Source organism: Salvelinus fontinalis, chromosome 13 (assembly GCF_029448725.1).
Source record: "Salvelinus fontinalis isolate EN_2023a chromosome 13, ASM2944872v1, whole genome shotgun sequence".
NCBI lineage: Eukaryota > Metazoa > Chordata > Actinopteri > Salmoniformes > Salmonidae > Salvelinus > Salvelinus fontinalis.
Window position 1 is genome coordinate 10,359,020 of NC_074677.1, and position 14,329 is coordinate 10,373,348.

Here is a 14,329-nt window from a genome sequence, read left to right on the forward strand (position 1 = left end):
AAATGACTGCAGTTTTTACTGGTCATTGTTTTCAGGCTGGTTGCATTGGTGCTTGCTACTGTAGGTACCCCAGAAGTTGCGGTTGAACAAATTATGCTTTATTACCAACACGGTATTGTAAACACATCGTTTGTGGCCGGTGTTTTCTTGTTGCTGACTTTTTTGTACAGCTTTGACAGTGTTACTGTATCTTTTTTGAGACGCAAAGACTCAAACGGCGTTCCATAGTATGCATGTCCTGAAGCTATTACTGTGTAACTCTGGTAGGGCAACATCGGAAAAATAGCGCACTTAATGTTAATGGTAATGTTAACCGGTGCTCGACCAGTCGGCGAAAGGCAACATCACCCATGACAGAGAACGGTTGATTTTCAAGGGCAATGAATTCCATTATCTTGGCTTTAATGGATTTTGCCTTTGAGTTGTCTCGCTGAAATGTTGACTGCTCAATCCACACAGCAGACATTGTGGGCTAATTTAGGAATGCTGTGTTGCACGTATAGCGCAACATTTTACGTGGCGTGATTACGTCATGTACCTTCGTTATATAGGTAAGCACGTCAGCTTTGACATCGATTTTGCAAATCGGGCGTTAAACTAGTGCATCCTTAATTTTTACCCATCTACCAATATGTGCCCTTCTTTTCGAGGCATTGGAAATCCTGTTTGTGATTAAATCTGTGTTTGAAATTCGCTGCTTGACTGAGGGACCTTATAGATAATTGTATGCGTGGGAAACAGAGATGAGGTAGTCATTAAAAAATAATGTTAAGCACTATTATTTCACACAGAGTGAGTCCATGCAACTTATTACTCTACCTTGTACCTTAGAGGCAGCAGCCAGTAACTGAAAGGTTGCTGGATCGAATCCCCGAGCTGACAAAGTAAAAATCTGTCGGTCTGCTGTTCCCCGGGCGCTGAAGACGTGGATGTTGATTATGGCAGCCCCCCATACCTCTCTGATTGAGAGGGGTTGGGTTAAATGCGGAAGACACATTTCATTGAATGCATTCAGTTGTACAACTGACTAGGTTTACCCCATTTCCCCTTTCCCCTATGTACAGTACATGGAACACTGGTCAGTTTAATAATTGAACACTGGTCACTTGAAATAATGTTTACATACTGTTTTACCCACTTCATATAAATATATATAAATAAATACTGTATTCTAGTCAAGGTATATCCTATTTAACTATTGCTGTACATCTACTATTCTTCAGATATACTACGTATTCTATCCATATACTGTCCATATTGTCTATCCCATCAAATATATACAGTGAATTCGGACCCCTTGACTTTTTCCACATTTTGTTACGTTACAGCCTTGTTCTAAAATCATTTGAATTGTTTGTTTTTTCCTCATCAATCTACACACAATACCCCATAATGACAACGCAAATCATGTCCAATCAATTGAATTTACCACAGGTGGACTCCAATCAAGTTGTAGAAACATCTCAAGGATGATCAATGGAAGCAGGATGCACCTGAGCTCAATTTCGAGTCTCATAGTAAAGGGTCTGTATACTTATGTAAATAAGGTATTTGAAATATATATATATATATATATATATATATATATATATATATATATATATACACTGCTCAAAAAAATAAAGGGAACACTTAAACAACACAATGTAACTCCAAGTCAATCACACTTCTGTGAAATCAAACTGTGAAATCAAAATGACCTCCAGCAGGCCACAAATGTGCATGTGTCTGCTCAAACGGTCAGAAACAGACTCCATGAGGGTGGTATGAGGGCCCGATGTCCACAGGTGGGGGTTGTGCTTACAGCCCAACATCGTGCAGGACGTTTGGCATTTGCCAGAGAACACCAAGATTGGCAAATTCGCCACTGGCGCCCTGTGCTCTTCTCAGATGAAAGCAGGTTCACACTGAGCACATGAGCACATGTGACAGACGTGACAGAGTCTGGAGACGGCGTGGAGAACGTTTTGCTGCCTGCAACATCCTCCAGCATGACCGGTTTGGCGATGGGTCAGTCATGGTGTGGGGTGGCATTTCTTTGTGGGGCCGCACAGCCCTCCATGTGCTCGCCAGAGGTAGCCTGACTGCCAATAGGTACCGAGATGAGATCCCCAGACCCCTTGTGAGACCATATGCTGACACATGCACATTTGTGGCCTGCTGGAGGTCATTTTGCAGGGCTCTGGCAGTGCACCTCCTTGCACAAAGGCGGAGATTGCGGTCCTGCTGCTGGGTTGTTGCCCTCCTACAGCCTCCTCCACGTCTCCTGATGTACTGGCCTGTCTCCTGCTAGCGCCTCCATGCTCTGGACACTACGCTGACAGACACAGCAAACCTTTTTGCCACAGCTCGCATTGATGTGCCATCCTGGATGAGCTGCTCTACCTGAGCCACTTGTGTGGGTTGTAGACTCCGTCTCATGCTACCACTAGAGTGAGAGCACCGCCAGCATTCAAAAGTGACCAAAACATCAGCCAGGAAGCATAGGAACTGAGAAGTGGTCTGTGGTCACCACCTGCAGAATCACTCCTTTTTTGGGGGTGTCTTGCTAATTGCCTATAATTTCCACCTTTTGTCTATTCCATTTGCACAACAGCATGTGAAATTTATTGTCAATCAGTGTTGCTTCCTAAGTGGACAGTTTGATTTCACAGAAGTGTGATTGACTTGGAGTTACATTGTGTTGTTTAAGTGTTCCCTTTATTTTTTTGAGCAGTGTATATATTGCAAACATTTCTAAAAACCTGTTTTTGCTTTGTCATTATGTGGCATTGTGTGTGATTGATGAGGAAATGTTTCTATTTTATAAACACCTCCCTCTGCAACTGGATCCTGGACTTCCTGACGGACCGCCCCAGGTGGTAAGGGTAGGCAACAACACATCTTCCTCGCTGATCCTCAACACTGAGGCCCCTCAGGGGTTTGTGCTTAGTCTCCTCCTGTGCTCCCTTTTCACCCACGACTGCGAGGCCAAGCACGACTCCAACACCGTAATTAAAGCAGTGTGGTGCCAGGTCAACAACCTCTCCACCAATGTGAGCAAGACAAAGGAGCTGATTGTTGTCTACAGGAAAAGCAGGGCCAAACAGGCCCCTATTAGCATCGACGCGGCTGTAGTGGGGCGGGTCGAGAGCTTCAAGTTCCTTGGTGTCCACTTCACTTACAAACTATCATGGTCCAAACACACCAAGACAGCCATGAAGAGGGCTCAACAACACCTTTTCCACCTCAGAAGACTGAATAGATTTGGCATGGGTCCCCAGATCCTCAAAAAGTTATTCAGCTGCACCATCGAGAGTATCCTGGCTGGTTGCATAACCGGCTGGTATGGCAACTGCTCGACATCCGACCTTATTAAGGCGCTGCAGAGGGTAGTGCGGTACATCACTGGAGCCAATCATTTATTTTTATTGGCCAGTCTGATATATGGCTTTTTCTTTGCAACTCTGCCTAGAAGGCCAGCATCCCAGAGTTGGCTCTTCACTGTTGACGTTGAGTCTGGTGTAATGCGGATATTATTTAATGAAGCTGCCAATTGAGGACTTGTGAGGCGTCTGTTTCTCAAACTAGACACTCAAATGTACTTGTCCTCTTGCTCAGTTGTGCACCGGGGCCTCCCACTCCTCTTTCTATTTTGATTAAAGCCAGTTTGCGCTGTTCTTTGAAGGGAGTAGTACACAGCGTTGTACGAGATCTTCAGTTTCTTGGCAATTTCTCGCTTGGAATAGCCTTAATTTCTCAGAACAAGAATAGACTGATGAGTTTCAGAAGAAAGTTATTTGTTTCTGGTCATTTTGAGCCTGTAATCGAACCCACAAATGCTAATGCTCCAGATACTCAACTAGTCTAAAGAAGGCCAGTTTTATTGCTTCTTTAAACAAGACAACAGTTTTCAGCTGTGCTAACATAATTGCAAAATGGTTTTCTAATGTTCAATTAGCCTTTTAAAATGATGAACTTGGATTAGCTAACACAATGTGCCATTGGAACACAGGAGTGAGTGGTTGCTGATAATGGGCTTAAAAATCATCCGTTTCCAGCTACAATAGTCATTTACAACATTAACAATGTCTACACTGTATTTCTGATCAATTTGAGGTTATTTTAATGGAAATTAAATGGGTATTTCAAAGGGTATTTGAAAGGGAAATGGGTATTTCAAAGGGTATTTCTAAGTGACCCCAAACATTTGTAAGGTAGTGTATATATACAGTACCGGTCGAAAGTTTGGACACACCTATTCATTCAAGGGTTTTTCTTAATTGTTTACTATTTTCTGCATTGTAGAATAATAGTGAAGAACTCAAAACACGTATAACACATATGGAATCATGTAGTAACCAAAAAAGTGTTTTACAAATCAAAATATATTTTATATTTGAGATTCTTCAAAGTAGCCACCCTTTGCCTTGATGACATCTTTTCACACTCTTGACATTCTCTCAACCAGCTTCATGAGGTAGTCATCTGGAATGCATTTCAATTAACAGTTCAGCCTTGTTAAAAGTTAATTTGTGGAAATTATTTCCTTCTTAATGCATTTGAGCCAATCAGTTGTGTTGTGACAAGGTAGGGGTGGTATACAGAAGCTATCCCTATTTCGTAAAAGACCAAGTCCATTTTATGGCAAGAACAGCTCAAATAAGCAAAGAGAAATGACAGGCCATCATTACTTTAAGACATGTAGGTCAGTCAATCCTGAAAATATCAAGAACTTTGATAGTTTCTTCAAGGGCAGTCGCAAAAACCATCAAGCGCTATGATGAAACTGGCACTCATGAGGACCACCACAGGAAAGGGAGACCCAGAGTTACTTCTGCTGCTGTCACGGTTTTATAACGTAGAACCCAGAAGCAGACCAGGACAAGGAGAGTAAGACGAAGGTGAGTATTTATTTACAAGTTTTAGTGTAGAGATAGAAAGATCCAGGTAGCGGAGCGGGCAGCGGAGTTGAGTTGATGGGATTGAATTGGCAGATCCAAGGGAGTAACAGAAGCCACCGACGACCAGGTAGGGATGGAATGAGTGTTTTCCAGATGAATGACTGTAGACAGAGAGAACGGAGGTAAGTTCAAGGCAAGCAAGACGTACAAAACAACAAAACAAACTCTATCAAAATGGAGGCTGATACGCTGGCACGACATACTGTTCATGGCTAACGATCCGGCAGGGAATGGATGTCAGGTCAGTGCTTATGAAGTGGAGGGGTGATGATCAGGACCAGGCGTGCAGATAGCGGATGGGATACAGGTGCGGTAAATCAGAGATCTCCCAACTAGCTATGTCGCCCGGCAACCAGACAGGGTGCGTTCCAGGACACCGGAAAAAACACTCCAGGACAGAACACAGGCAAAAACAGACTCAGGAAGCGGGATTCGTGACAGCTGCAGAGGATAAGTTCATTAGTTACCAGCCTCAGAAATTGCAGTCCAAATAAATACTTCACAGAGTCCAAGTAAAAGACACATCTCAACATCATCTTTTCAGGGGAGACTGCGTGAATCAGGCCTCAAATGCTGCAAAGAAACCACTACTAAAGGACAACAATAATAAGAAGAGACTTGCTTGGGCCAAGAAACACGAGCAATGGAAATTAGACCAGTGAAAATCTGTCCTTTGGTCTGATGAGTCCAAATTTGAGATCTTTGGTTTCCAACCGCCGTGTCTTTGTGAGACGCAGTGTAGGTGAATGGATAATCTCCGCATGTGTGGTTCCCACCATGAAGCATGGAGGAGGAGCTGTGATGGTGTGGGGGTGCTTTGCTGGTGACACTGTCAGTGATTTATAGAGAATTCAAGGCACACTTAACTAGCATGGCTACCACAGCATTCTGCAGTCATACGCCATCCCATCTTGTTTGCGCTTAGTGGGACTGTCATTTGTTTTTCAACAGGAAACTGACCCAACACACCTCCAGGCTATTTGACCAAGAAGGAGAGTGATGGAGTGCTGCATTAGATGACCTGGCCTTTCCAATCACCCGACCTCAACCCAATTGAGATTGTTTGGGATGAGTTGGACCACAGAGTGAAGGAAAAGCAGCCAACAAGTGCTCAGCATATGTGGGAACTCCTTCAAGACTGTTGAAAAGCATTCCAGTTGAAGCTGGTTGAGAGAATGTCAAGAGTGTGCAAAGCTGTCATCAAGGCAAAGGGTGGCTACTTTGAAGAATATAAAATAAACTTTTTTGGTTACTATATTATTCCATATGTGGTATTTCATAGTTTTGATGTCTTCACTATTATTCTACAATGTAGAAAATATTCAAAATAAAGAAAAATTAGTAGGTTGAATGAGTAGGTGGGTCCAAACTTTTGGCTGAGCAAATTTTTACTCCTGAACTTATTTGGACCTGCCAAAACAAACGGGTTGAATTCTTATTGACTCAAGACATTTCAGCTTTTCAGGTTTTTATTATATTGTAAACATTTCTAAAAACATAATTCCACTTTGACATTATGGGGTATTGTGTGTAGGCCAGTGACAAATAATCTTAATTTAATCTATTTTAAATTCAGGCTGTAACACAATAAAATGTGGAAAAAGGGGTGTGAACACTTTCTGAAGTAACTGCATCTGTCTGCCCTATCCATCCTAATAATCATGATTAGCTAAAATAATGGATGTGACAATTGTTACACGTAAGTTCAAATTCACATAGCAGTCTAATGTATAAATAAAAATTCACATAGCACTAGCTTGTTTCCTTGGTAACACATTTTCTTGGGAAAATACTAGCTAGCTAAGCATCGCTGCTAAATGTTAGCTAACTTCTTATGACAATCAAATTCATAGCCTCCCGGGTGGCGCAGTGGTCTAGGGCACTGCATCGCAGTGCTAACTGCGCCACCAGAGTCTCTGGGTTCGCGCCCAGGCTCTGTCGCAGCCGGCCGCGACCGGGAGGTCCGTGGGGCGACGCACAATTGGCATAGCGTCGTCCGGGGTAGGGAGGGTTTGGCCGGTAGGGATATCCTTGTCTCATCGCGCTCCAGCGACTCCTGTGGCGGGCCGGGCGCAGTGCACGCCAGCCAAGGGGGCCAGGTACACGGTGTTTCCTCCGACACATTGGTGCGGCTGGCTTCCGGGTTGGAGGCGCGCTGTGTTAAGAAGCAGTACGGCTGGTTGGGTTGTGCTTCGGAGGACGCATGGCTTTCGACCTTTGTCTCTCCCGAGCCCGTACGGGAGTTGTAGCGATGAGACAAGGTAGTAATTACTAGCGATTGGATACCACGAAAATTGGGGAGAAAATGGGATAAAATAAAAAATAAATAAAAAAAGACAATCAAATTCAACAATGCCAATAATGTTTTAAATTTGACTTTTGAAAGATCACCTCAAAGATGTAACACTGTTTTACAACACTTTTGGTTTCGCCTCTTGGGAACATTTTACTAGCTAGTGGTCACTAAATGTGCCGGAAATGACATGCAACAACGCTGGATAAAAGTTTGGTAAATGTATACTGGCTCACAAGCTAAATTCACTTGCATCCTTTCTTTTCGTAGGTGGGCAAATCTTTTTTAGATTTTTACAATTTTATGTTAGAACTACTTTTTACCCATTAAATAACATTTTTTTGCTGTGCATTTACTGAGAAATAATCAACACCCTCTGAAAAATCAGAAGTGAGTTTTTAGGCCAACAATGTAATTTATTGTTTTAATATGTTGGTAAAAGCAATAAGGTACCACAGGATTTGTGCTATATGCACAATATAACACGACTAAGGGCTAAGAACAAGGCCCTACACACTAAGCACACTGATACTCCAACACACATGCAAACACTCACTCCATCATTTGCTCATGTAACCGATGTGAAATGGCTAGCTAGTTAGCGGGGTGCGCGCTAATAGCATTTCAATCGGTGACGTCACTCACTCTGAGACCTTGAAGCAGTTGTTCCCCTTGCACTGCAAGGGCCGCGGCTTTTGTGGAGCGATGGGTAACGATGCTTCGATGGTGGCTGTTGTCTATGTGTGCCTGGTTTGAGCCCAGGTAGGGGCGAGGAAAGGGACGGAAGCTCAACTGTTACACTCACACACACATAATATGCACATACATTTATACTGTCTCTACACACCCACTCACATACAATCATCATATACGCTGGTACTACTCTGTTTATCATATATCCTGATTCCTAGTCACCTTACCCCTATACATATCTACCTCTATCGATCCAGTATCCCTGCACATTGTAAATATGATACTGGAACTGACCATGTGTATAGTATGCTTACTTACTTCATCGTGTTCTTCTTATTTTTATATCTTGTGTGTTTTTGTTCTACCTTGTTATTTTTAGTATTACATTGTTATTGATCACTGCATTGTTGTGGTTAGAGCTAGCAAGAAAGGCATTTCACTGTACTTGAAATTGAAATACAATTGAAATTGTATATTTGCAATATAACACACCCCATCGGGCCTTATTGCTTAAATGTGCTTTGTTTATGTTTCCTCTTTTCTTAGTACCTGCGAAGATCACAAACATATCGACGGACATCACAGTGAACGAGGGCAGCAATGTAACTCTCATGTGTCTGGCCATTGGACGACCAGAGCCTAACATCATATGGAAACATCGCTCTGCAAAAGGTAAGACTCTGCAAACCTTTGAGGTCAAAACATAGAATCAATCAATTAGTATAATAGAGCAGTGTATCTATTCTAAAAGCGAATCGTCTCTAGTCATCAAAATTCTAATTAGCTGTGTTGCTGATGTTTTAAGAGCTTGGCGTATAACAAATGAGAGTTAAGTGCCTTGCTCAAGGGCACATCGACAGATTTCCACCTTTTTTTCCACCATCATGCACACACAGAGTGAGAGGGAGAGCAATGATGTCGTGTACATATCTGCACATGTGACGTAGTATGCCATTTTCGGGGACGGTGAGCACTATTTTAAAAATAAAATACAACTTTCAGAACTACTGGTTTAAAAGTATATCAAAGTACTGGAGACACTCTTTAACAACCCCCCTAAAACAACTGCCCTGATTTTCCAATATTTACATTGAATATCATCTGTTTCCTGCTAACTTTTATATGAAGTGCACATTACAGTTATAGTTAAAGGGTAACTGTTTAATGAAATGCCTGTATGCATAAACCAGATGGTGTCATTATCCATGATTGGAATTGAGTGTAATTAAAACCACACTCTATTCTAATGCAATGCATGCATTATGATGGCAATGTTGATCTACCAACTCTACTCTATTGAATCGGGGAATAACAGAGAAAGGAAATGTATATTAATTTAGTTGTCATAACAGACACCATAGACTGACATTAACGGCAACAAAAGCAGCCAATATGAAGGGATGAAATCACTTCTGTGAAAACCAATAAGCGATGTCTGTGGCTGAGAGTATCTGTTAATGTCAGGGAGATGCGAAGATGGCGGGTTATCTTACTTGGCATTTATGTGCAAGCTCTAATGAAAGAAAGAAAGGAGGAAGATGTGAGGGATGTTTGGCTGCTCGGAAAGACATTCTCACCGGACTGTGTAAAATCTTAAATGTGTTCTGGAGTGACATTTCTTCACTGTTTTCACACAGTTTGTCTCCATCTCCTGATTATGAACCACTCCCAAAAATAAAGCATTTATGCCTGTAAGAATTGTATTAAAGCGACTGCTAAGTAATTTGGCTATATTTAGACAACATATTTGAAAATAAATCCATCAAACCAAATTATACATGACGAACTGAGCTAAACAAGCATGACTACAAATCTATGTGTAAAGGCAGTCATTGTTGTTCTCCCCCTTAGACGAGGAGGAGCATGGATAGGACCAAGATGCGGATTGAGGGAAATAAGCCATCTTTTAATGAAAACAGCAAACAAGACACTACAAAACAACAAACGTGACTAACCTTCAACCGTCCATGTGAGGACACAGGAACAAACACCCACAAAACCCCAGTGAAACCCTGGCTGCCTTAGTATGACTCTCAATTAGAGACAAACGATACACACCTGTCTCTAATTGAGAATCATACCAGGCCGAACACAAAAACCAACCTAGAAATACAAAACATAGACTGCCCACCCAAAACACACGCCCTTACCAAAAACACATACAAAAACAACATAAAACAGGTCAGGACCGTTACAGAACCCCCCCCTCAAGGTGCGAACGCCGGGCGCACCAGCACAAAGTCCAGGGGAGGGTCTGGGTGGGCAGTTGACCACGGTGGTGGCTCAGGCTGAGGGCGAGGTCCCCACCCCACCATAATCAATCCCCGCTTCTTTATCCCCCTCCCAATGAGCACCCTCCCACTAACACCACCTAAATGAAGGGGCAGCACCGGGATAAGGGGCAGCACCGGGATAAGGGGCAGCACCGGGATAAGGGGCAGCACCGGGATAAGGGGCAGCACCGGGATAAGGGGCAGCACCGGGATAAGGGGCGGCAGGTCCTGGCTGAGGGACTCCGGCAGGTCCTGGCTGAGGGACTCCGGCAGGTCCTGGCTGAGGGACTCCGGCAGGTCCTGGCTGAGGGACTCCGGCAGGTCCTGGCTGAGGGACTCCGGCAGGTCCTGGCTGAGGGACTCCGGCAGGTCCTGGCTGAGGGACTCCGGCAGGTCCTGGCTGAGGGACTCCGGCAGGTCCGGGCTGAGGGACTCCGGCAGGTCCGGGCTGAGGGACTCCGGCAGGTCCGGGCTGAGGGACTCCGGCAGGTCCGGGCTGAGGGACTCCGGCAGGTCCGGGCTGAGGGACTCCGGCAGGTCCGGGCTGAGGGACTCCGGCAGGTCCGGGCTGAGGGACTCCGGCAGGTCCGGGCTGAGGGACTCCGGCAGGTCCGGGCTGAGGGACTCCGGCAGGTCCGGGCTGAGGGACTCCGGCAGGTCCGGGCTGAGGGACTCCGGCAGGTCCGGGCTGAGGGACTCCGGCAGGTCCGGGCTGAGGGACTCCGGCAGGTCCGGGCTGAGGGACTCCGGCAGGTCCGGGCTGAGGGACTCCGGCAGGTCCGGGCTGAGGGACTCCGGCAGGTCCGGGCTGAGGGACTCCGGCAGGTCCGGGCTGAGGGACTCCGGCAGGTCCGGGCTGAGGGACTCCGGCAGGTCCGGGCTGAGGGACTCCGGCAGGTCCGGGCTGAGGGACTCCGGCAGGTCCGGGCTGAGGGACTCCGGCAGGTCCTGGCTGAGGGACTCCGGCAGGTCCGGGCTGAGGGACTCCGGCAGGTCCGGGCTGAGGGACTCCGGCAGGTCCTGGCTGAGGGACTCCGGCAGGTCCTGGCTGAGGGACTCCGGCAGGTCCTGGCTGAGGGACTCCGGCAGGTCCTGGCTGAGGGACTCCGGCAGGTCCGGGCTGAGGGACTCCGGCAGGTCCGGGCTGAGGGACTCCGGCAGGTCCGGGCTGAGGGACTCCGGCAGGTCCGGGCTGAGGGACTCCGGCAGGTCCGGGCTGAGGGACTCCGGCAGGTCCGGGCTGAGGGACTCCGGCAGGTCCTGGCTGGACGGCTCCGGCAGGTCCTGGCTGGACGGCTCCGGCAGGTCCTGGCTGGACGGCTCCGGCAGGTCCTGGCTGGACGGCTCCGGCAGGTCCTGGCTGGACGGCTCCGGCAGGTCCTGGCTGGACGGCTCCGGCAGGTCCTGGCTGGACGGCTCCGGCAGGTCATGGCAGGACGGCTCCGGCAGGTCATGGCAGGACGGCTCCGGCAGGTCATGGCAGGACGGCTCCGGCTGGTCATGGCAGGACGGCTCCGGCAGGTCATGGCAGGACGGCTCCGGCAGGTCATGGCAGGACGGCTCCGGCTGGTCATGGCAGGACGGCTCTGGCTGGTCATGGCAGGACGGCTCTGGCTGGTCATGGCAGGACGGCTCTGGCGCTAGGCAGACGGCAGACTCTGGCCGGCTGAGACGCACTATAGGCCTGGTACGTGGTACCGGAACTGGAGGTACCGGGCTGAGGGCACGCACCTCAGGGCGAGTGCAGGGAACAGACAGGAACTGGGCACACTGGACTCTCGTGGCACACTCTAGGCCTGGTGCGTGGTACCGGAACTGGAGGTACCGGGCTGGAGACACGCACCATAGGGAGAGTGCGTGGAAGAGGAACAGGGCTCTGGAGATGTACTGGAAGCCTGGTGCGTGGTGTAGGCACTGGTGGTACTGAGCTGGGGTGGGGTGGGAAGGTGGCGCCGGATATACCGGACCGTGAAGGAGGACACGTGCTCTTGAGCACCGAGCCTCCCCAACCTTACCAGGTTGAATGGTCCCCGTAGCCCTGCCAGTGCGGCGAGGTGGAATAGCCCGCACTGGGCTCTGCAGGCGAACCGGGGACACCACCTGTAAGGCTGGTGCCATGTACGCCGGCCCGAGGAGACGTACTGGAGACCAGATACGTTGGGCCGGCTTCATGGCACTCGGCTCGATGCCCAACCTAGCCCTCCCAGTGCGGCAAGGTGGAATAGCCCGCACTGGGCTAAGCACGCGTACTGGGGACACCGTGCGCTTTACCGCATAACACGGTGTCTGACCAGTACGACGCCCTCTTACTCCACGGCAAGCCCGGGGAGTTGGCTCAGGTATCCAACCCGGCTTCGCCACACTCCCCTTTAGCCCCCCCCCCAAGAAATTTTTGGGTGAGCCTCTCAGGCTTCCAGCCGCTCTGCCTTGCTTTTGCCTCATAAAACCTCCTCTCCGCTTTTGCTGCCTCCAGCTCCGCTTTGGGGCGGCGACACTCCTCTGGCTCTGCCCAGGGTCCTTCTCCGTCCAGAATCTCCTCCCAAGTCCATTCCTCTTTTCCCCATTGCTGTAGTTCCTTTTCTCTCTCCTCAATCCGCTTGGTCCTGTTGTGGTGGGTGTTTCTGTAAAGGCAGTCATTGTTGTTCTCCCCCTTAGACGAGGAGGAGCATGGATAGGACCAAGATGCGGATTGAGGGAAATAAGCCATCTTTTAATGAAAACAGCAAACAAGACACTACAAAACTACAAAACAACAAACGTGACTAACCTTCAACCGTCCATGTGAGGACACAGGAACAAACACCCACAAAACCCCAGTGAAACCCTGGCTGCCTTAGTATGACTCTCAATTAGAGACAAACGATACACACCTGTCTCTAATTGAGAATCATACCAGGCCGAACACAAAAACCAACCTAGAAATACAAAACATAGACTGCCCACCCAAAACACACGCCCTGACCAAAAACACATACAAAAACAACATAAAACAGGTCAGGACCGTTACACTATGAGAAAACCGCCAATTCACCAGATGGGTATTATTCTATCTAGTGTTTCACACTCAGTGTCAGGCAGGAACATGAGGAAATGTTTTGCAAAAAAATGCATTGAAAGTATAGGGAGTGTACCCACCTATTTTTTTACTACTACATCACTGGTTACCTTAATATATGGACGCAATCAATTGAAGATTCAGCTTGATTTAGTGCACCAAAAGCCTGTCCCCACTTCAATTCAGTTGGGGACAACTGTGAATGAATTATTCAACGCTTTCCACTTCATCCTTGGCTGCCAGGCTCTCTAAAAGTATTAGAAGAAGTATGAATGAAGAAAACAGTGCATGGCGAGGACAATGCACTGCCGGGCCAAATGGATCAATGTGGGGCCATTAAAGACACATTATATGGAGGAGGTTACGAGTGTCCATTCGTCAAACTGTCAGAAACATCATACTGGGCATTTGTCATTAAAAACGATGGTAAATACTAAAGACTTTGCAGTTTGTAAATGAATGTGTGGCCTACACCGTGCTTGCAGCACTGTCACAATCTTATCAACAGCTTGATCATTTCTTTGCTCCCTTCTGTCTTGAAATTATACTTTTTTTGCCCTCTCATCCACTCTCCCATCCAATGTTGTTTTAAGATTCATACTTTTACACGGCAAAACATCACGGACAACAGAGATGTGACAGCGGCCATCAATCATGCTGTCTAGCTCAGTTGAGCCGATCCACTTTTGTTTCAGAATCGCGTTGTAATTTGTGTCTTGGGGGAGAAAAATTGCCAGTTAGGAAAGTTCCTGTTGGAGACTTGAAGGTCTGTGCACTCTAATTTGGCAGTGTCAGCAGATGATTGACAGCTCTATGGCATTGTGGACTGATGTTGTAGACTGGTGGCAGCTCTCGTGATGAGTGGCAATCAGACTATTATACAGGGGAAACGTATGGCATGCCATTTGCTGTGATACGTCTATCAATGGGAATAATGTTCTGTTAGCACTGTCAGTGGAGTGATGGCAAAATCACTGGGGACCTTACCCAGTGGTGTAGGAAAGTTTTGGAAACAGCACTCGATTGTATACAGTTCAAAGCGTACTTGTAGGGATGGGCATTGGTTTCTTGT

At 47.0% G+C, this 14,329-nt stretch overlaps 1 protein-coding gene across 3 annotated transcripts in view; it reads left to right on the top strand.

The window, feature by feature from the left end:
• opcml (opioid binding protein/cell adhesion molecule-like) overlaps positions 1–14,329 on the top strand; it is a 363,698-nt gene that overhangs the window by 302,449 nt on the left and 46,920 nt on the right. For all 3 annotated transcript variants that reach the window (XM_055941638.1, XM_055941639.1, XM_055941637.1), the window contains one exon: positions 8,476–8,601. In XM_055941638.1, the coding sequence (XP_055797613.1) occupies positions 8,476–8,601 (126 nt within the window). The remainder of the gene's footprint in view (positions 1–8,475; positions 8,602–14,329) is intronic.